The 22106-nt window shown below is 36.2% G+C and overlaps 1 protein-coding gene across 1 annotated transcript in view; it reads left to right on the top strand.

Moving 5' to 3' along the window:
- Nucleotides 1-21480, top strand: part of HIT1 (Membrane trafficking VPS53 family protein) — a 56888-nt gene extending 35408 nt beyond the window's left edge. The window contains exons 11-25 of the mRNA XM_090014232.1: nucleotides 4868-5071; nucleotides 5153-5194; nucleotides 5413-5517; nucleotides 5627-5686; nucleotides 5993-6070; nucleotides 7465-7572; nucleotides 7679-7744; nucleotides 10954-11031; nucleotides 11114-11247; nucleotides 11360-11453; nucleotides 12001-12078; nucleotides 18281-18343; nucleotides 18553-18621; nucleotides 18699-18794; nucleotides 20958-21480. Of these exons, the coding sequence (XP_089870358.1) occupies nucleotides 4868-5071; nucleotides 5153-5194; nucleotides 5413-5517; nucleotides 5627-5686; nucleotides 5993-6070; nucleotides 7465-7572; nucleotides 7679-7744; nucleotides 10954-11031; nucleotides 11114-11247; nucleotides 11360-11453; nucleotides 12001-12078; nucleotides 18281-18343; nucleotides 18553-18621; nucleotides 18699-18794; nucleotides 20958-21245 (1563 nt within the window). The 3' untranslated portion in view covers nucleotides 21246-21480. The remainder of the gene's footprint in view (nucleotides 1-4867; nucleotides 5072-5152; nucleotides 5195-5412; nucleotides 5518-5626; nucleotides 5687-5992; nucleotides 6071-7464; nucleotides 7573-7678; nucleotides 7745-10953; nucleotides 11032-11113; nucleotides 11248-11359; nucleotides 11454-12000; nucleotides 12079-18280; nucleotides 18344-18552; nucleotides 18622-18698; nucleotides 18795-20957) is intronic.
- The last annotated feature ends 626 nt before the right edge of the window (nucleotides 21481-22106 follow it).

Genomic DNA, 22106 nt, shown 5'->3' with positions numbered 1-22106 from the left:
TAGACTGCTCTACATATTTTCTCCTTGAAACTGAACAAAGAGTCTTCACTTTAACTGTAAATTGAGTTTCAATGAAAAAATAGAACTTAAATAGAACTTTAAAATATCAAATAATTCTCTTCTGGATTTTACAAAAAATATGGGTGTATATCTGGCAGTGTTATTAAAAGCGCGCCTCAAGGCGCAAAAAGCGTGCCTCGCCTCAAGGCGAGGGGCTTTGTGCCTTGAGGCGCAAGCATAAGGCACAAAAGTCTTGAGGCGTACGCCTTGAGCTTGAGGCGTATGCCTCATACGCCTTGAGGCGTAAGCGTCATACGCCTTGAGGCGTAAGCGTCATACGCCTTGAGGCGTACACGTCATACGCCTTGAGGTGAGGCGTACACGTCTCACTGCAAGCTGCATATTTTTTCACCAATTCTTTATTACAACCAGCAGAGGACATTTGTTGAACTTATGCCATGATATATTGTCATTCATCAGATGGACAATGTCTGCCTTATCATTTAAGTTTAAATGCATATGCTCAAGAACTCTATTTGACAGTAGTTTCCTATATATATGCTAAATTATCTTATATTTTATAAAATGCTCTAGATATGAAGTTAGATTATCAATTACAAACTAAAATTCTGAAGCATGTCAAACGGATATAGTTAACTAACAAATATCAACAAGTATATAGTTACACTGCTATTGCCAAGCATAGACCATACAACGATAAGATCATAAGATGGATAAATTGGGTCGACCTACATAAAAAACCGGATTGATCCGTGTCAGGAGTACCACCTATTACTGGCATGGGTACATCATAGGTATGGGGCCTAGTAGAAGTGCCCATGCTATATAAAGCCTGAAAGTTTTAGCTGAAAATTAGGCATCTTAACCAAGGAATCTTGGGTTCAAATTCCCTGAAAGAGAAAACAAACAACTATGTCACAGGGATTCGGCCAGACAGGTGCCGCACCTGCATCGATGCGATGCGGGTGCGTAACCCTGTGCGGTCAACGCACCCAAGGTCATTTTGGTCCATTTTTTGGATTTTTTTTTAAAAATTTTGCCCCTATGAAATGGGCTGCGGAATTAAAAAAAAAATCTTAAGGGGGTGCTGCCCCCCTATAACCCCCCGCCAGGGGCGGCCCACGTTGGACCCCCGCCCGCTGACCGCACAGCGGGACCCGCGCCGGGGGAAACCCCCGGACCCCCTTTTGTAAGGTTAAAAACTATGAATCAGGCTCCACAACTCATCAGTTTCTTAATATATTTTAACTTTTATTGGTTAATCTCATATATTTTTTCAGTTATGTAATCAGTTTTTTAGTTACTTTTATATGTTAATCTCATATATTTTAACTTTTGTAGGTTAATCTCATATATTTTCCAGTTATTTCAGTTATGTAATCAGTTTATTAGTATATTTTAACATTTTTTGGTTAATCTCATATATTTTCGAGTTATATAATTAGTTTTTTAGTTACTTTTATATGTTAATCTCATATTTTTAGTACTTATTGAGATTTTTTATTGATTGTTATTTAATCAATAAAGAATTTCTTTATTTATTTGTATTTTTAGATATTTTTTTATAATATTTTTAAAGTTTTCAAAAAAAAAATTAAGGCTTACGTTTTACACCTCGGGGCTTATGCCTCGCCTCGGTTTTTGGTGGAGCGCCTCGCTACGCCTCAACGCTTTTCACAACACTGATATCTGGTAAAATCATCAATAAATGTCACAAAATACACAGATTGTCTTTTTGACACCAAAGGACCCTAATCATCAAAGTGGACAAGATCAAAGGGATACTCAAACTCAACCTCTCTAAGACTAAATGAGAGAGCATGACCCTTGGCTAACCTACAACTCTCACAACATTTGACCTCATCAGATTCCTCATATGTTCAATTAATACCAAGAACACCATATGCAATATGTACTGAAATTAGAACTAGACACATGTCCTATGTGCTGATGCCACAAGACAAATGACTCCAGAACTGCAACATCCATACAATGTTCTACTGCATCTTTAGGACTCTGATTTAGCTGATCAAGGAAGTAGAGATGGCCACGTGTATGCCTAGTCCCAATTCTCTTCCCTAGCGACCGATTTATGTCAAGACTCAAACTGAACAATGCACTCCCAAATATGATAGCATGCCAATCAAAAAATCAAACTAGCATGAGAACCCGATAATCAATATATCCTTCAATAGGTTATTGCCTATGGAGAAAATCAAATAAACTCAAGAAAACTTCAAATCCACAAAAGTCGCTCCCAAACTGTACCCAGCAGATTTTCTACCAAAAAGTGATCTGAGTACAATTTTTTTTGATGATTGAAAGCCACCAAAACACATAGAATGGACAAATTATACAAATCTGGTCACAAAATCACTTGCAACCCACAAATTCTTCAAAAATCACCAAAAATCCAAATAGAGGCTGATGATCACGATTCTTGATCCAGAGACTTCTAAAATCAAGATGGAATAGTTCTTTGAATCAGATGCTCAAAATCAGGAAAGTCGTACAGAGTGTGCTGCATGAACCCCAAAACAGTGCAAGAATTGAGTCTCCTTAGGCTTTCAAAATGCTGCCTCAATCCTCCTCTGTCCTATCCAATATGGCTTTGATACCATATTAGATGCAACAAAGAAAGGAGAGAGAAAACAATAGAGGAAGATCACTAAAGAGGAAAACTTCATTAGCTCAAGAATGAGAGAATTGCAACATATAGTGGTTGACCCCTTTGGTTACTCAAAAAGACAAAAACTGTTGACTATACAGCCATAAGGTAAAGTATAAAAATACCCATCTATAATAATCATATGCACAAAGGGAAGGGTAGGACATCATCAAGCAATATACTATCACATTCCTCAACAATGAACATAAAAAAGAACAATTCCTATTTTTTTTATTTTTTTTCTGTATAAAACTTTTTAGTTATTACCTATGTCACACGGACTCTTCTAGCAGGGCACCACACCCGCGTCGTACCCGCACCCAGGCGGGTGTGACACTTGAACACAACTTCCTTTGTGTTAGGTAAGGTCAACCACACTGAGGTCCATTTCTATCCAAAAGTAAATTCAGTTAACCGTAATCAAGTCCATTTTTATGTATATTATATATATAAATACATAAATGCACACAAATACATGTACTGTTAACTTAAAACTGTTAAAATATATATATATATATATATATATATATATATATATATATATATATATATATATATATATATATATATATATATATATATATATATACTCGCACCTATGTGACATAGGTTATTACATTTAACAATCTTTTTTTTTCTTTTGTTTTAGGTTGGAGACATGATTGATCCTAAGATTACTCATTTAACATCTTTAGTCAAATAGAATGATTAAATTACCCCAGTCCTTATTGGTTTAACATGAGTTATTTTGTCAACAAACGGCATAAAGGAAAATTTATCACACATGATGCATTGAGTGAGGAGTTGAATGTAACAACTGAATAGCATTTTGTAAATAGCTGATAAGATGGGATCTTTTTGTATCTTATACACTTTTGTTTTCTTTTCAATCTTTCAAATGATTGGGATGATGTCAGATGTTGATGCAAGGTTGCAAAGATTACGGTGGACCAGAGGTATGTGATATTAGATGGATGGAGACGGTGATTGTACCAGAATGATGATTAGACGTGAAAGCCTCAAAACCCATCAGAAAAGGAAAAACTGTTTTCAGTAGCAAAATAATGACATTGATTAGAGCCTCAAGACAAAGAGCAAAATGTGGACAAAATAGAAATACCTCTGATAGCATACATCCAAAGTAGGTAGGTTTAGTGTCAGGTTGGGTTTATTAGTCTTTGAGCTTAAATTAAGGTATTTTGGGATTTGGATTTGGTTAAGTCTTGGTTATGCATTGGTTCTGGGTCTTGATTAGAAGTTTGGCTCATGGATCCCAGTGTAGGAGGCATCCAGTTCCTTTAGATTCTGAAGTCTATAGAGTTTTGCTATTTATTTACTCTTATGTAATGGTTTTTGAATTAATGATTAAAGATCTTTCATAGCTGGAACAATCTAGAAAAATAGATGGGTTCCTTGAAAATATGATCAGAGAGAACAAACATCTAATGTTTCATTCTCGTGATTGTTGCTTCAAGAATATACTTAAAAGTTGCTGGACATTAGGGTTAAATAAAATGAAGAGAGCAATTTATCTTCAACTGATGGTGAAAATATGTGAAGGCCTTAGACTGCAAAAATACGGTAGTGACATGCAATTAATTCGACTGTCCAACATGCCCTAAGGTTGTGAAAAAATGATGTTGCATTCATTTATGGAATATGATATTTCGATACACATGATTTTCTCCTATACATTAGTGTGTCTTAACCATGGTTGCCAGTCGAGGAAGCGGGAGCAGGAAGCGATACGGGAAGCAGGAGCGGAAAGCGAGGCACTTTCAAAATTTTAGGAAGCGGGAAGCGTGGGATGACTTAGAAGCGAATCACGAACCGTCTCGGAAGCGACCTAGGAAGCGAGGGGGAAGCGAAAAGAGAAGAAGAAATTAATAAAAAATAAATAAATAAAATAAAATAAAAAAGAAGCGTGGGGGAAGCGCGTTTCCCATAAAAGGGAAATGCGCTTCCCAAAAAAAAGGGACGCTTCCCTGCGCGTTTCGGAAGCGCAACGCGTATCGGGGAAGCACGCTTTCCCTATGGTATAGGCGCTTCTGGTAACTCTGGTCTTAACAAATTGTGAAAAGGATTAGTTCATACTTGACAGCTGGTGTGTTGGCTGTTTCGTCTTTGTCATAATTCAACATTTGATTGTATTTGCTGTTGCTTTTGGACAATTTGTAGGCACTACATAAAACTCTCGAGTTTGAGGAGGAACTGGCTGAGAAGTTTGGTGGAGGAAAGACCAACACTCTAAACAAAGAAATTGGAGTGGATGCTGAGGAAACTGATAATGGCAAAGGAGAGAATAGTAGCCAAACAGTGTCAGACATACGCAAAAAGTACGAAAAGAAGCTGGCTGTCCACCATGGAAGTGGAACTGATCCTGTATGCTCTAAAATCTTGAATATTTTTCTTCCTAATATGAGTTAAATATACCTAATCAGCTTGTTATATTGCAAATGACAGGAACATGAGAACGCCAGAGAGTTGTCTGTCACTGGAGCAGGGGTATGCAGTTGTTCATTCATTTTCTTATTAAACAGCACATTGTCTTTTTCACTGCTGTTTGCTTGAACTCTGGTACTTAAGGGGCAGAGTCACCACTTTTTATGATTTCTTTTTTGGTCCTTATTCTTAAGGAGTCATTTTTCTAAAACCTGCATTTTCAATTAACAGGAGATGCCCACAAGTAAAAGTCATTGACAAATGGTAAACTGTCTTTGCAGTTCAATTTTCGTGGAATCATATCATCTTGTTTTGAATCTCACTTGACTGTATATGTCGAATTAGAGGAGAAAACCTTGATGGAGAATCTGGAGAAACTTGTACAGGTACTTTTGGGTGATGCTTGAAGCACCGGACATATTTTTAATCCTTATTTCTCTGTTACCATGTATGAATTTTTGCTTCAATATTCTTTGCTTTGTTATTTTTCATTAGGATGAAACATGGGAAACTGAGGAGGGCAGTCAAACTAACATTCTTTCAAGTAGTATGCAAGTAAGTCATGTCCATCTTTCTGGCATCTGAAGCTTTTTCTTATGTTTACATTTCTGTGCATGCTACATACAAGAAAAGCATTTGAAGATCTTGCACGTCCAACATTAGTTATATCATGTGTTCTATTTGTCATGATTTTTTGGTTAACTTGTTCTCGCATGGTTTGCATGAGTTTTTTCTCTTCTTCTTTTGCTCAGAAAAAGTTTTTTTGTTCAAAAAAAGCCTAAGAGAAAAGATGAAAAGATTTTGTAAAGGTTATTTTCATAATTTGGTTAAGGCCTCATTTCTTCCTCTAATTTGCTGCAGGTATTTTTGATAATTAGGAGAAGCTTGAAGCGTTGTAGTGCATTGACCAAGAACGAGACATTGTTCAACTTATTCAAGGTGCTTATGCAGTTTCTTTGGGAAAATTGCCACATAGTGGTGTTTTATTATTTTTGCAGTGTTTTATAATGATAGTCCAATTCCTTTAAATAAGCTTCTTGAATTTCATCACTGATTCTATATTTAGTTATAAAATTCCTCAAATGCTTGGCATCAAAGTGGTAGTAACACCTCACTATTTCCATCCTAAATTTTCACATTTGTAGGTTAATTGAAACCTGTCTGTAATTGACATTAGTTAAATTTGAGCATTGATTGTCCATAACTAATGCCTACAAATAAAATAAGCTCCTTAAATTTCATCATTGATTCTGTATTTAGTTTTAAAATTTCTTGATATCAAAGTGATTCTCAGTATCACGTCTCACTATTTTTTTCCTAAATTTTCAATTTGAAACCCGACCAGTTAAATTTAAGCATCAATTTGTCCATGACATTACTGAAGAATATAATCACGAAAGAAAATTCCTATATTCTGATCCCTCATGAATTTTTACATCACGACTTGGTATTGTTTACTGATAAACTGCTTCACATAATCTCATATTGCATCAGTTTTTTTTCAATATAATGCATATTAGAAAACAATTCAACACACATGATGTTTAGAAGTGCAGTTTTTTAATATCTTGCATCATACGAGGATCTTGTAGTTGTATGGAAGTTTGATTAACATGATTCTCACTTTATAATTCGATGTTATATATTACTCAATGCCAGGAGTAAAATCTGCCCAGCTGGACCAAGGTAGACTTCTCTTTAGTGCCAAAAGGTTCATCCATTTTGTAGGAGTTGATTAGCAATTAGCAACGAAATTAGTACTCATCTAAGCTGATTTGTTTTCCTCAAACATGGGTATGACCACATTGTCCCTTTTTACAGATCAAAATACTTATGATCTGTCATCATTTTATGATTTTGCTTCTTGCCTGGTTGAAAGTTAGCACTTTGATTATCACATGACCTGGTTTTGCTTGCTTTTTGCAGTGTATTTTGCTACAGGTAATCTTTTTGTTGTACCTGGTTGTTTTGACCTAACAAGTTCACTACATGTTTTTTGAACCTAACAAATTTAGAAATAGCATGATGTTTCATATCTTATTTTTCTCATCATGAATGTCATTGTAGTAAACTACAAAAGCAGCACATCAAGAGATGTCCTTCGTTTCATAAGTACAATTAGTAAACGTATTCTTTGTACAATTATTTAAATACCATATGATGAAATTTAAAATTATTACTTTGGCTACTGTTCAATTTATTTAACAGTTCATAACAGTTACTTGATGGCACCTTAGGGATTTTATATGTAGACATCATATTATGTATCTACAAGTTATTGATAACAACATACTGAAATAGTGAGCAATTGTATACTTCGCCTTTTTCAACAGGTATTTCAAAAAATACTTAAAGCATATGCGACAAAACTTTCTGTTAAACTGCCTAAAGGTGGTACGGGGATTGTTGCAGCTGCAACTGGCACTGATGGACAGATCAAGGTATGGTATTTGGAGTCTCTTTTTCTTTTTCTAGGGCGGGCATGCAAAAAATTCCTTCTGTCATGAGTACCTCTTTTTCTTATTGCAAATTTGCAATGTCTGGCAGATATCTGACAGAGATGAGAGGGTGATATGCTATATTGTGAACACAGCAGAGTATTGTCATAAGACGGTACCTTCACCTTTTGGTCTCTCTTTTCTGTTTATGCAATTTGAAATTATCTGAGCAGCATGGGCTATTATGATCCATTGGATTTATGAGGTGCTTGGATTCTCTTACTACTTTATTGCATATAAAACCTAGCATCCTGGCCTTCAAACTATAAAAAAAAACAAGAAAGAAATTTCTTATGTGGTGCTTTTGAATAAATCTCATCCAACTCTGATTCTTCGATGACTGAAGGTCATGACAATGTGTTGAGTTGTCTAAGTTTGTGCATACAGTTTGAGAACTTATTCTTAGATGATTATACTATTTAAAAACTTCTGTTCCAGTTATTTGAAATGTCTGACTATACTATTTCAAGTTGGCTATTTGAAATGTGCTTAATAAGGGAGTTTGGATACTTGACATTCTAATTTGAAGCGTATGACATCAGCCAGTGATCATATGGTTTAGCCTCTTAGGTTTGTTAAGATAACCAAATTCCTTGAGGGTGCGTTTGAATACCTCGGATCTTAGATTTGAATGGATCTGAGATACTAGGATCTCAAATCCGATCCTAGGATCTCAGATTCTCTGTTTGCTATCAAAACTCTACTATCATAACCATGACAGCAAAGAAGAGATCACAAAAAAAAGAAAAGAAAAGAAAAAAACAACTCACCTGACCATGGAGGAAACTACAAGGTTTAAGCTAAGCTCCCACAACACGTGCTGAGAGATAGAGATAGAGATAGAGATAGAGATAGAGATAGAGATAGAGAGAGGAATAGGGTTGTGAAAAAGAAGGCAGTAAGTTTTCTGCATGGATTAAAGATACACGACAATGTGAAAAGTGTTATTGTATTAACATAGAAATGCGTCAAGAAGAATGTATAAGAACAAAATAGGGAGATCTCATCAGAGTTACCGTAAGCTTCATAGATAGGTGAGAACCATGCTTCCCCAAAACTCACTTCAGAAGCGTGCAACTCATTTTCGAAACTTTATAGGAATCTCGATTCTCCCACTCTTCTATGTTTCCCACATGTTTCTTCCCTGCTTCCTTACATCATTCCTATATGCTTCTTTTTATGTTTTTCATCTGCTTTCTTTCACGCTTTCTGTTCACTTCTCATGTACTTTCTTTAAACTGGCAACCATCAGTTTTAGATTTTGAGAAGAATTTAATTTTTACATTATGAAATCACAAAATTTAAGAATATTTATTTTTATTTTAGTTTTTATTTCTTTCTCCTTTGATTTGTATTTTGATTCCTATTTGATCCCATGTCACTTTCTCTTTTATTCCTATTTTGCTTTTAAATTGATTCATTGCTTTTCACTTCTTATAAATCCACTTCTCATTTCGTTTCCCACTTCCTAGTTTGGTAACCTTGAATCTCATTATATATACAAAGGAAGCTAAAGACTAGCCATTAGACTAGTCTACGACTAGAATGACTAGGACTAGCCAATAGACTAGTCTAATGACTTGTCCAACCTAGCATTTAAAAATACAAAATAATAAATAGAGGAAAACAAAAAAAGTTACATTTTTTACCTATAAACATACTACAAATACATACACATAATGTACATATATATATACGTTATATGTATATACACACACACACATATATATATATATATACATATTTACAAAATACAAAATTACAATTTAACACTCCCCCTCAAACTTATTGCAAACTTACGGTGTTACAACTGAAAGTTTGCTAAAGATAAAATAAAATCCTATGGAAGGAAGAGCTTTGGTGAAGAAGTCCTTCAAATGATATTTCAATCTCACATATGACAATGAGATGGTCTTCAAAATTTCTTCACGAATATAATGACAATCTATTTATATATGTTTGGTCATTTCATGAAATGTATGGTTTCCTGCGATATAGATAGCGCTTTTGTTGTTGCAATATAATCTTTAGGGAATGCCATGTGAACTCCTAGGTCTTCTAGTAATTGTCTCAACCACAGCTGCTCGGATATTGTAGTGGACATGGCTCGGTATTTCACTTATGTTGACGATATGGACACTTTTTATTGCTTTTTGCACTTCCACGAGATCAAGAAGTCACTTACAAACACACAAAAACTTGTGGTTGAGCATTTATCATTTGGGTCTTCTCTCCAACTATGTCACAGGGACTCAGCCAACTGGGTGCCGCTCGACGCTGGTGCGGCACACGGGTGCGGTCAACTTTTGGACTATATATATATATATATATATATATATATATATATATATATATATATATATATATATATATATATATATTTGCCGCACCCCCGCACCCAAGTTTTTTGAAAGTGCCGCACCCGCACCCATGTGACATAGCTCTCCTATTAGAATCAGTGTAAACAATCAAAATCAAGGGGAGAGGTATGATAAAAAGAGCCATTTACTAATAGAATATTTAATATATCTAACTATATGCAAAACAACACGCATATGAGGAGAAGTAGGCGCATGTTGGAATTCACTAGTAGCGGGAGCGATATGCGCAATATCAGGTCTGATAATTGACAAGCAAGTGAGAACTCCAACTAATTGTCGATATGGTGTAGGGTTTTCTAGAGATTCCCCCACAAGGTTGTCAGACTAGGAAGCGAAAGCGGGAAACAATACGGGAAGTGGGAGCGAGAAGCGATGCATTTTAAAATGTATAGGAAGCGGGAAGCGAGGTATAAAAAAATAAATATAAGAATTGAATGTGAATCAAAATGAAACACAAATAAAAATGATTAATATTAAAGTTCATCATTTTTTTGTGTAAGAATTAATTTTTTAACAAAATTTAAAAGTTATGGCTACCAATTTATAGAAAGCACATGAAAGTGAGTGAGAAGAGTGAGAGAGAATACATAAAAAACATGAAAAGTTGAGTAAGACAACATATAAGAAGAATATATGAAGCGTGTGGAAAGTATAGGAGAAGCGTGGGAGAATCGAGGTTCTCATCAAGTTTCAGAAGCGAGGAGTATCGTGCTTCCCACCTATCTAAGAAGCTTCCGGTAACTCTGGTTCCCCATGATCACTCTTTATCTTGGCATTTATTACTTCTAGGGAGGAATAGATAGATTCATGCATGGATTTTTTTTCTGAGTCAGAATTTAGTGATTTTTCATCAACCTCAAAGCTACAGTCAGATTCACTGCAATGAACTTTTTCTTTATTTTCTGCATGGGATTGCGTTGAATTATCTTCTACCTGTGATCAGTCTGGTGAACTTGCTGACAGCATTGCAAAGATCATTGATTCACAATTTTCAGAGAAGGTGGATATGTCAGAAGTCCAGGTACATGTTCATATTATCAGGATCCATGTAAATATCAGATAGATGACATACTACATGCATGACAATCGAATGGGTTTGACAGGATGAGTTCTCAGCAGTAATCACCAAATCATTAATGACATTGGTGCAAGGTTTGGAAACAAAATTTGAAGCTGAAATGGCTGCTATGACACGAGTTCCTTGGGGCACAATTGAAAGTGTTGGTGATCAATCAGAGTGAGTGAGATGCTATTTACTTTGTTGGTTTCTATATCCTTTCTATATTTTACTATTTCTCTCTTTTCTTGCTCTCATAAAGTTTTCAAGTATTTAACAAGCTTCCCTGTAGGTATGTCAATGGAATTAATGCAATTCTTACGACCAGTATTCCAGTGCTTGGAAGCTTGCTTTCTGCTATATATTTTCAGTTTTTCCTGGACAAGGTTTGTCAGATTTGAGATGATCTTTATGCTAACCTGTTGAGCTATGGCATGATTATTTCCTATGAGTGATGAAAAGGAATTCAGCTTTTGGTTGCATCTGGACACTTTATGAATTTATGTAAACGTTTTATAAGTTATTATGTCTACTATTTAGTAATATGAGGACACCGGAGCATATGGTGCATGTCCTGTATATCTTCTTCATAGAGATGAGTACAAATCAACAGTGTCTGGCTGCTTGGTGTAGATAATGCTGAACCAATTCAAAGGAATAAGTGTCTAAACAATTCATACAATGAAGTATCATGTCAACTGCTCGAGTTATTCAAGCAATGTGCACAGGGTTCATACTATTATATGAAAAGGTCCTCTTTTTCAAAGTAAGGCTGTCTGAAACAGTTGGGCTGAAGTTTAATCTTCTAAACTGCATGCTTCATGATAGCTGTTTTCTATGATGAGTTTTACATGGAACAGTCTTATATTATCTCTATTTTTCCCAAATAAAAAGTTATATATGTACCTAATCTTTTGAAGTAATTCATCGTAGTTAGCTGCATCTTTGGGCCCACGCTTTTATCAAAACATATACAAATGCAAGCAGATATCTGAAACTGGAGCTCAGCAGGTACATGACTACTCTAACCTTCTGTTTTGACTTGGGCTCTGCTTTGACTTGATCATATTTTTTTGGTTTGCACATTATTCAATTTATGTTTGTTTAATGATCACTAAAATATTAAGCAGATGCCTGGATGTTTCATAGAGGGTGACTTCCCACCTTGATGATGCTAAAACTTACAAGTTAACTGACGGAGATTAGACATTCATCAGTATTGTTAATATATATATATATATATATATACTATTCTGTGCATTTATACCAAAATACCCGATAGGGGTATTTTGGTCTTATCATATATAATTTTTAGGATCTTAATTTTTATTTTTTATTAATTTTTTCCTTTTAATTTTTTCTCTTTTTATTTTTTTCTTTTCCTTCTTTTGGGACCATTGGGGGCCCCACTTAGTGGGACGGTGGGGTCCCCAACGGTCATATTTATGATCGTTGACCGTTGGGGCTCCCCAACGTTCACTAAGGGGAGCCCCAATGGCCCCTTTTTATGCCTTCTCTCTTGTATAAATAGGGGTCTCCCCCTCTCTCATTTGTAAGGTGTTCTCTCCTCTATTTCTTCTTGAATAATATTTTTTTGCCTTTCGGCCTTCGTTCCATTGTGGGTTTTATATGATTTGCATATTAAGTGTTTGTGTTATTTGGTTCATTATTGAACCATTTCTTATTTTCGCACATCTCATTACATGGTATCAGAGCACGGTTGAATTTCTTGTTGTCTTGAAGGTGCTTGTTTCTTTGTCCTTTTTTTCATTTCTACCTCTCTTTGTCATCATGGAGCACGACACAAGAGTTGAACTCTCTTTCAAGCTCAATGGATCAAATTATTTGATGTGGGCGTCGGCCATGGAGAATCACCTTCGTGGCAAAAAGCTATGGGGCTTCGTGATGGGGACGTCTCTTGAGCCAACATTGAAGCTCACCAAGATTGAAGGTGGTGTCGAAAATGCTCTTGATGGAGAAGATCACATTAAGGCAATAAATGATCATCAATCTAAGGTAGAAGATTGGGAGAGTAATCACGCCAAAATTTTGTCATGGTTCATGAACAATGTTGACATAAAAATTTGTGCCAACATTGCCAAGTTTAGAATAGCCAATGAAGCTTGGTTCTTTCTTAAGGGAATGTATACAAAAAAAAATTTAGCTAGACAATTTTTTTGTCAAGAAAAAATTTGGTCTACTAAACAAGGGGACATGAGTGTCCGGGATTACTTTAGTGCTCTATCCCCTCTTTGGGATGAGCTTGCTCTACTTTCGCCCAAGTGGGTGGTTCCGAAAGATGTTGAGTTAAGAAGAGAACAAATTGAGAAAGAACATTTCTTTCAATTTCTCCACGGTATTAGGCCGGAATTTGAACAAGGGCATCCCTTCTTCATAGAAGCAAGGCCTTACCTATTGAAGATGCTTTTGCCGAAGTATGTCAAGAGGAAACTCGCCTTGGCATGACTCATAAAAATGATGAAATTTTGGCCGTTATTAGGCCGAGATCCAATGTTAAGCCTTATAGGCCTCCTCATTTTGCTAAAAATAATGGCTTTAGAAAGGGTGTTATTTGCCGGGTCACATCAAATCGGTATGTCCTAAGCTCAAAGGGAAAGTGGCCGCAGTTGGTGAGAATGTTCAAAGTGAAGTCAACAACAATGGAAGAGTCATTAAAGACACACTAAATCAAATTTCAGAGGCACTCCAACATCTTAAAAATTTCTCTACTTCGGGTGCCGCTATCACAACCTCTTCATCTCCTCCTGGTATGTGGATTTTAGACTCCGGTGCTTCTTTTCACATGACATCTTATAAACACATCCTTTCTAATGTGCATTCCACCCCCATAACATCTTATGTTTCAACGGCCAATGGATCTTCTTTGAAAATTGAAAATATTGGAACACTTGATTTAAAACATCCTCAAAATTTTTTGGTTTCAAAAGTAAGGGTGGTTCCAAAAATCAATTTAAACTTATTTTCGGTCTCTCAAATTATCGATCTTGGATGCCGAGTCTCTTTCTCACCTAAGGATTGCTCCGTGCAGTATCTCCAGTCAGGAAAGCTGATTGGGCAAGGCCATAGGAGGGGCGATCTGTATTTTATGAATTTTTTGTCTCTTCCCTCCAAGTCATTTTGTAGTTTTGTAAATGACAAAAGTATAGATGTATGGCACAAGAGACTTGGCCATCCGAATTTTTCAAAGACGTCTCTTCTCTTTTTTGGGAAAATCCTGTAATGAAAAAGTTATGACTTGTAAAGATTGCATCTTTGGTAAATTGAAAGCCACTCCTTTTCCTCAAAGAAGCTTTGTCTCTACTCGACCGTCCATTCTGATGTTTGGGGTCCTTCTCCTGTTATGTCTAAGGGAGGTTTCTTATATTACGTAATCTTTGTGGATGATTTCACTAGGTACACATGGTTTTTCTTTCTAAGTAGAAAATCCGATGTGTTTTCCACCTTTAAAGATTTTCATGCAATGATCAAAAATCCATTTCTAAGTACTTTGTCTATTTTAAGATCAGATTCTGGAGGAGAGTATATGTCAAACGAATTTCAAACTTATTTAAGACAAAATGGAAATTGTCACCAAAGATCTTGTCCTAACATACTGCAACAAAATGGTCTTTCAGAGAGAACATAGGTACATTATGGAAACAACTAGAACTCTTCTGATTTCAAAAAATATTCTAAAGCCTTTCTGGGCCGAAGGCGCTTTAACTTCAACATACCTTATTAATAGAATTCCTTCGTCATCTCTAAACAATGTCTCTCCTTTCGAAAAGCTCTATAACATGTCTTCGGATTTTAAAAGATTAAGAGTTTTTGGTTGTAAATATTATGCACTTACACACAAAAATGACAAGCTTTCTCCAAAAGCTATTGAATGTGTTTTCTTAGGATACTGTGAAAAACAAAAAGGATATCGATGCTTTGATCTAACAAATAATAAACTTTATATCTCTAAAAACCTTGAAGAAGAAGATGGTTTTGCAAATCTTGAGCCAAAAGAAAACAATAACTATGCATTTTTATTTGATTTACTGCCCCGACAAGATGAATCAGATTTAATTGAAAATATTGAGCCTTTTAATGAAATTGAAAATCAAAATGATCAAGTCTCTGACAATGAAAGAAATGAATCTCATGAAAGTGTAGATGAACATATGACAAACAACAATCAAGTTTATACTAGGAGAAGTGAAAACTCTCATCCATGTGCTTTTGTTCAATTCTCTCAAAATATGTTTGTGGAAGAATCATCTCAAAGAAGGTCAAATCGTATTTCTAAAGCACTAAATAGGTTTGTGTCTTATGAGTCTTTTTCGTCACATTTTAGAACTTGTTTATTAGCCATTCACTCCTTTTACGAACCATCTCACTATAATGATGCTAAACAATATACACATTGGAATGCAGCAATGAAACATGAACTAAATGCTCTTATGAAAGCCCAAACCTGGGAAGTTGTAGATCTTCCTCAGGGAAAGAAACCCATAGGATGTGGATGAGTCTTTAAGGTAAAAATGAAAAGTGATGGATCGTTAGAAAAATATAAAGCCAGATTAGTAGCTAAAGGATATGCTCAAGAGTATGGGGTAGATTATGATGAGACATTCGCTCCAGTTGCTCGGATGACAAGTGTCCGAACTCTTATTGCGATTGCTTTTATCAAAAAATGGCATATCAATCAACTTGATGTTAAAAATGTTTTTTTGAATGGTGATCTTAGTGAAGAGGTTTATATGGATCCTCCTCTTGGTATGAGTTTAAATGGAAAGGTTTTGAAACTAAAAAAAGCTTTGTATGGTCTTAAACAAGCTCCCAAGGCTTGGTATGACAAGTTTAGTAGTGTATTGATTAATTTGGGTTTTGTTTCATGTTATACTGGCACTGCTGTCTTTGTTAAGAAAACATGTGATTCTATTGTAATTCTACTTCTTTATGATCATCACTGGAAGTGATAAAGAGGGAGTAGACGTCATTAAATCTATGTTAAAGAAAACTTTTGATATGTCTGACCTGGGTTTTCTGAGGTACTTTTTAGGTATTGAGGTGACCTATTCATAGTGAGGATATATTCTATCTCAAATGAAGCTGGCATCAGATATTTGTGCTAAGTCCGGGATTTCAGATGATAAGAAAGTAGAGACTGAAGTTATAAATGCCAAATTAAGGCTTGAAGATAGTGTTCTACTTGGTGATCCCAATCCTTATCCCCAATTAATTGGATCACTTACTTATTTATCTATCACCCAACCAGATATCGCACATGCAGTTCATTCAGTAAGCCAGTTTCAGTATGCCCCTACGACAGTTCATATGGCAGTTGTCATGAGAATTGTGCGATACATCAAGAATAATATCTCAAAAGGGCTTTTCTTATCCTCTTCTTCTTTTGATTTAACTGCTTATACTGATGCAGATTGGGGAGGTAATTCCAATGATTGTATCTCAATTACTGTTTTTTGCATTTTCTTAGGTGATTCGCTTATTTCATGAAGGTGCAAGAAGCAACAAAAGGTATCATTGCCATCAACAGAAGTTGAATATCGTGCCATGTCAACTACAACTATGAAAATTGTTTGGCTTAGAAGTCTACTTTGTGATATGGGGATTGTCATTTCAACTCTTTTCAAGATGTGTTGTGACAACATAAGTGCGATCTACATTTCAAGCAATCATACATTACATGAGCGCACCAAACATATTGAAATGGACTGTCATTATGTTCAAGATGAATACCTCAGGCGGACTATTACATTGCCTTATGTTACATCAGAATATCAGCTAACCGACTTCTTCACCAAAGCTCTTCCATCTCCTCGTTTTATGTTTCTTCTTAGCAAACTTTCGGTCTTCTCCTCGTAAAGTTTGAGGAGGGGTGTTAAAAAAAAAAATATATATATATATATATATATATATATATATATATATATGTGTGTGTGTGTGTGTGTGTGTGTGTACTATTCTGTGCATTTATACCAAAATACCCGATAGGGGTATTTTGGTCTTTTCACATGTAATTTTTAGGATCTTAATTTTTTTTTTCCTTTTTATTTTTTCTCTTTTTATTTTTTTCTTTTCCTTCTTTTGGGACCATTGGGGCCCCCGCTTAGTGGGACGTTGGGGCTCCCCAACGTTCATTAAGGGGAGCCCCAATGGCCCCCCTTTATGCCTTCTCTCTTGTATAAATAGGGATCTCCCCCTCTCTCATTTGTAAGGTGTTCTCTCCTCTATTTCTTCTTGAATAGTATTCTTTTGCCTTTCGGCCTTCATTCCATTGTGGGTTTTATGTGATTTGCACATTAAGTGTTTGTGTTATTTGGTTCATTATTGAACCATTTCTTATTTCCGCACATCTCATTACAAGTATGTCTCCCTTATCCAGCACACTTAGGAAAAATGAAAAACTCAATTTGTCAAGTTTAATGCAAAATCCTTGACAGTTACTTTGGATGTCTGATTTATAAATTTATGAATTTATTTGAGTAGTGAGTTTTATTCATTTGGTAAATTTAAACAGTTAAAATTTCACCTGCAAAATGTTGTTTATTTCACGTTTTTTCTCTTTCTAGTTCACAAAAAGATCATGTTTTTTGTGTTTACTAAACGTGCCTAAAGAAATTACAGTCTTCTCAAAAAATTTACTTTCACAAGCAAAAAGAGTGTTAATATGGCTCAGGTGTGGGTCAGATCAACTCAAATAAATGGTCAGATATAAATGCTTCATTCTAATTCATAAAATTTGTATACTTATAATGCTTTTGTGGTTGGTGATGTCATCTCGACGTTGGCATTTATATTGTTAGATGTTGAAAGGAACAGATGATTGAATGACTTTCGCAGGATGGCTCAACATGCATAGAATAGGGTGATGAAGGGTATGCCACCTATCATACATTACTTACAAAAGAACAAACACTAGAACTACACAATGCCTCTATAAAATTTCGTGCTCATTAATGCTAGTATGTTCACTTAGCCTTTGGGAAGTACAATTGCCATTAATAGCATTTTTTTATCATTTTAATAGATGATCAAGGTAACTCTTCTGAAATTTTCCAAGTGAAATATTAATGTCATAGATGAAACTACAGTAATTATTTATCCACGATTTGCTTGAGCTGTTGTACATCTTTGTTCAATGTTGGAAACTTTTCTAATTCTTAGAATATTCTCTTGGTGGCCTGTACGGGTTTGATTGCAGATGCTGCTAGATACGCAGGCTGTAAAGACAATTCTTTTGGAAATCCCAACTCTTGGAAGGCAGGTAAAAACCCTACCACTTGTGTAAGTAAAAATGTATTTAGCCCTCAAAGTTTCATGATGTTTCTCACTTATATAATTGTGTAATTGGATATATAGTTGGATTTTGTTGTCAATTATCTATATAGTTTTTTGAGTATTGTCCATATTATAAATTTTTTCTTAAATCCCTTTTCCTGTGCCATTGGTTATTCAAATTGCTTCTTGCTACAGACATCTGGTGCTGCTGGCTACTCAAAATTTGTCAGTCGTGAGATGAGTAAAGCTGAGGCACTCTTGAAGGTAGCAACCTGTTTAATTGGAGAAATTCTGTGAATTTTCAAAATATCATCGACAATAAGTTCTTTATTTTTTTCTAGGTTATTTTGTCTCCTGTTGAATCTGTAGCTGACACATATCGTGCCCTTTTACCGGAAGGGACACCTTCAGACTTCCAGCGGATTCTTGAACTCAAGGTCTCTCTCTCTCTCTCAAAAGTTCATTTCATTTTGTACTGTGAGTTTTACAATCCTGGCCTCTGGATCCATACTGAGGCAACTATGCTTATCAACTCTAACTTAACTACAAAAGTGGCATTTTGATTACTACAATTATGGCAAATATTAGGGGCCATAGCTGGGTGGTTAGGTTGTGGTATCATGAACAAATGGATTTTTGTTTTGAATCCTGCACCCCCAGTTTGCCTACCGAAAAACCAAAAATAGGAAAAGGAGGAAAAGATAAAAACAGAAAGGTGTTAAAATCTATTCTTAGAAAAAGGATGGAAGCTATGTCACATAGGTGCGGGTACGGATGCGGCGATGCGGCGATGTGGTACTTTAAAAAAAACTTGGGCGCGGGGGTGCGGGGAGGGTATATATGTATATATATATATATATATATATATATATATATATAATTTTTAACAGTTTTAAGTTAACACCACGGGTATGTGTGTGCGTTTATGCATTTATATATATATATATAATATAGATAAAAATAGACTTGATTAGGGTTAATTGAATCTACTTTTGGATAGAAATGGACCTCAGTGTGGTTCAGTTCACCTAACACAAAGGAAGCTGTGTCCAACGCGGGTGCGGTGCCCTGTTAGAAGAGTCCGTGTGACATAGGATGGAAGTTGTCATGTGGTGAACATTGTCACACGGATACTCCATTTTGACTCCCGTTCCATATCCCTTTAGGTTCTGTTTGGGAACCGGTGTTGGAGGAATTTGCAAGGGAGTCGGGGGAAATACAAAAACTAGACTTCAAGAGAAATGCATTTCAAAGGAGTTGTGGATACCCTCTATTGTTTGGAAGCATAACTCCTTTAAGGATTCAGGCTTTCAATTCCTGATTCCTCACCATGCTTGGCTGTAGGTGACCGTAGTTAGCCTCTTGAGTGAAGCAACCAAGTAGATTGGGTTTAAGGAGGAAGGGAGACATGATGAATAGGGGATTTACTGAGGTAAATACCGTAAAAATTTTGAACCATCGGAAATTCAGGGACCCACTAGAATCCTCATAATTCAAGGAGTTGTAAACTCCTCTTTATCAGAGGAGTTGAAATTTGAAGTTTTTAGGATTTGGAGTTGGGTGATTCCCAGCCGACCTTCACTCCCTTGTCCCAAACACAGTCCAAATCCTTTTGGACCCTGCCACATCATGTAATCATCTCCAACTCCTCTAGTACCCTGCTCCCAAGCAAAGCCTTATATGCAAGTCATATTAGAAACTCTAAAAAAATGGTTGTCCCTGTATCCTCATCCATATCCATGTGACAGGGTGAACATTGAAAAACATGGTATTCTCTTCCCATGAAGCACTAAAAGTTAGGTTATTGCATGAATGAAATACATGAACTTCATCCTTTTCTTTTTCAAATTATGAAATGACCATTACAGCATGGCATTGCCAGACAAAGTAGTCTCTCTCTCTCCCCATAATGGGGAGAAACCACCACATTGGTATGGACATCCCCTTAGGGGCACGGATGACCATGACTCTGTTTTGATGCCGGTGATGTAAAACGCCATGAGTACTCCACCCCTGCTCAACTGGACAGTTTTCCGTAGGCCTTTGGCCTTGTGGCAAGGGGTGCACACCCTGGGTATCAAGTGCTTGTCATCCTTCAGCTTGAATGCCTTAAGCCAACCCACCTAACCAGGTGCAGAGAGCCCTCTGTGGGCCTGCCTGTATCTTGGTTATATGTCTCCTTCACTACGCCTTCATCCCAAAACAATTGGGGTCGGCGATATGAACCAAAACTCATAGTGGTTCATATACATAGGGTGTGACTAAGTTTTTATGCTGGTTGTCACTGGCCTAACGCAACCCTCCTGCTTTATCCGGGCTTGGGACTGGCAGTGTATAACTAAACAGTTAAACACAGGCGGAGTTTTGGTTATATGTGATAAAGAAATACAGATTTTTGGACGTTGATTGTGGTGTAAAATTATGGTTCTGATGGATAAAAAGTTATTTATTGTTTCAATAAGAAGCCGAGTCTTTAGTAGCCTGCCAAATGAGAGTCTACTTAGTATGTATTGACTCTATATATATACTAATTTGTTTCAAGATTTGCCAATCAACTCAGTGAATTTCCAAATTGCTGAGGTCACAATCGCATATTTCAGGGATTGAAGAAGACGGACCAGCAAGCTATACTGGACGATTTCAACAAGCACAGTTCTGGAATCACCCAACAGCCTCCTCCCATTCCGGCAGCAGTCACTCCTGCTGCCCCAGCTGTCACCACATCACCTGCATCTACCACCACCATTGCCACCAGAGAAGATGTGATCACCCGTGCAGCTGCTCTGGGCCGGGGTGCAGCGACTACTGGCTTCAAACGGTTTCTTGCCCTGACAGAGGCAGCGAAAGACCGTAAAGACGGGCCTTTCCGGAAATTATTCAATCCATGATCAGCATTTGCATGTCACTGCTGTATTTCTGGGCATTTAGGTCTTAATGTCATACACAATTTTTGTTGCGCCTTATTTCTTTTCTTCAATTGTGTATAATTGAGTTATGCTGGTGATTTTTGGTTCTGATTCATTCTTTCAAATCTTGATTTGTTTATCAATCATCTGTTATTTTTCTATGTACTGCTCATCAAGATAATGGTGATAAAGGTTCTACTGTCCTTTTTTCTGCAAAGGATATGGCGAGTTATAGCAATGATCTATTGTGGTGTTTTCATGACATGCAAAGCGTTAATATAAAAATGACCGACATCCATCTTCCTCTTGACAGATCTCACCGCTGCCACAGGCATCCACCAAGACTTGGGAACCACTTTCTGCAAGGAAAGCCGCTTCTGCTTGCCAAAATTGGCAGAAACTGATTCAAAGTTGGTGTCCTTTTTTGCAGAAAAAACACTCTTGTAAAATAAAGGCTGCAGCCTCTTGTGCAAATTAGCCCTTAAAGCAGTTTTTGAGCAGTCACCAGAAGCTTCTTAAAACCTTCGTATCTTGCAATGCTTCTAAGCCTGTAACTGCATGCTTCTTTCAAGCTTAAGAAACTCTTTTCTGAAAACATTTTATGAGAGAAGATTGTGATTTGGAAGGGCATTGTTGTTTGCAACAAATGGTAACTGCAATCATCTTCCAGTTAGGCCCATTAAGTGACCTGGTTTTCTGCTTGGGTTTTCCTTCATCATTAAAAACAAAAACCTGCAGAAAACAGTACAGAATCTGCTTTTCATTTTTTAAACTATACTCGTAAAATCTACGTATATAATCAACATTCTTGATAAAAAGTTAAAAATAAATTTTAATTTAAAA

The sequence above is a fragment of the Nuphar pumila genome, chromosome 7 (assembly GCF_984573655.1).
Source record: "Nuphar pumila chromosome 7, dmNupPumi1.hap1.1, whole genome shotgun sequence".
Classification (NCBI taxonomy): domain Eukaryota; kingdom Viridiplantae; phylum Streptophyta; class Magnoliopsida; order Nymphaeales; family Nymphaeaceae; genus Nuphar; species Nuphar pumila.
This window is presented reverse-complemented; position numbering and strand designations above follow the sequence as displayed.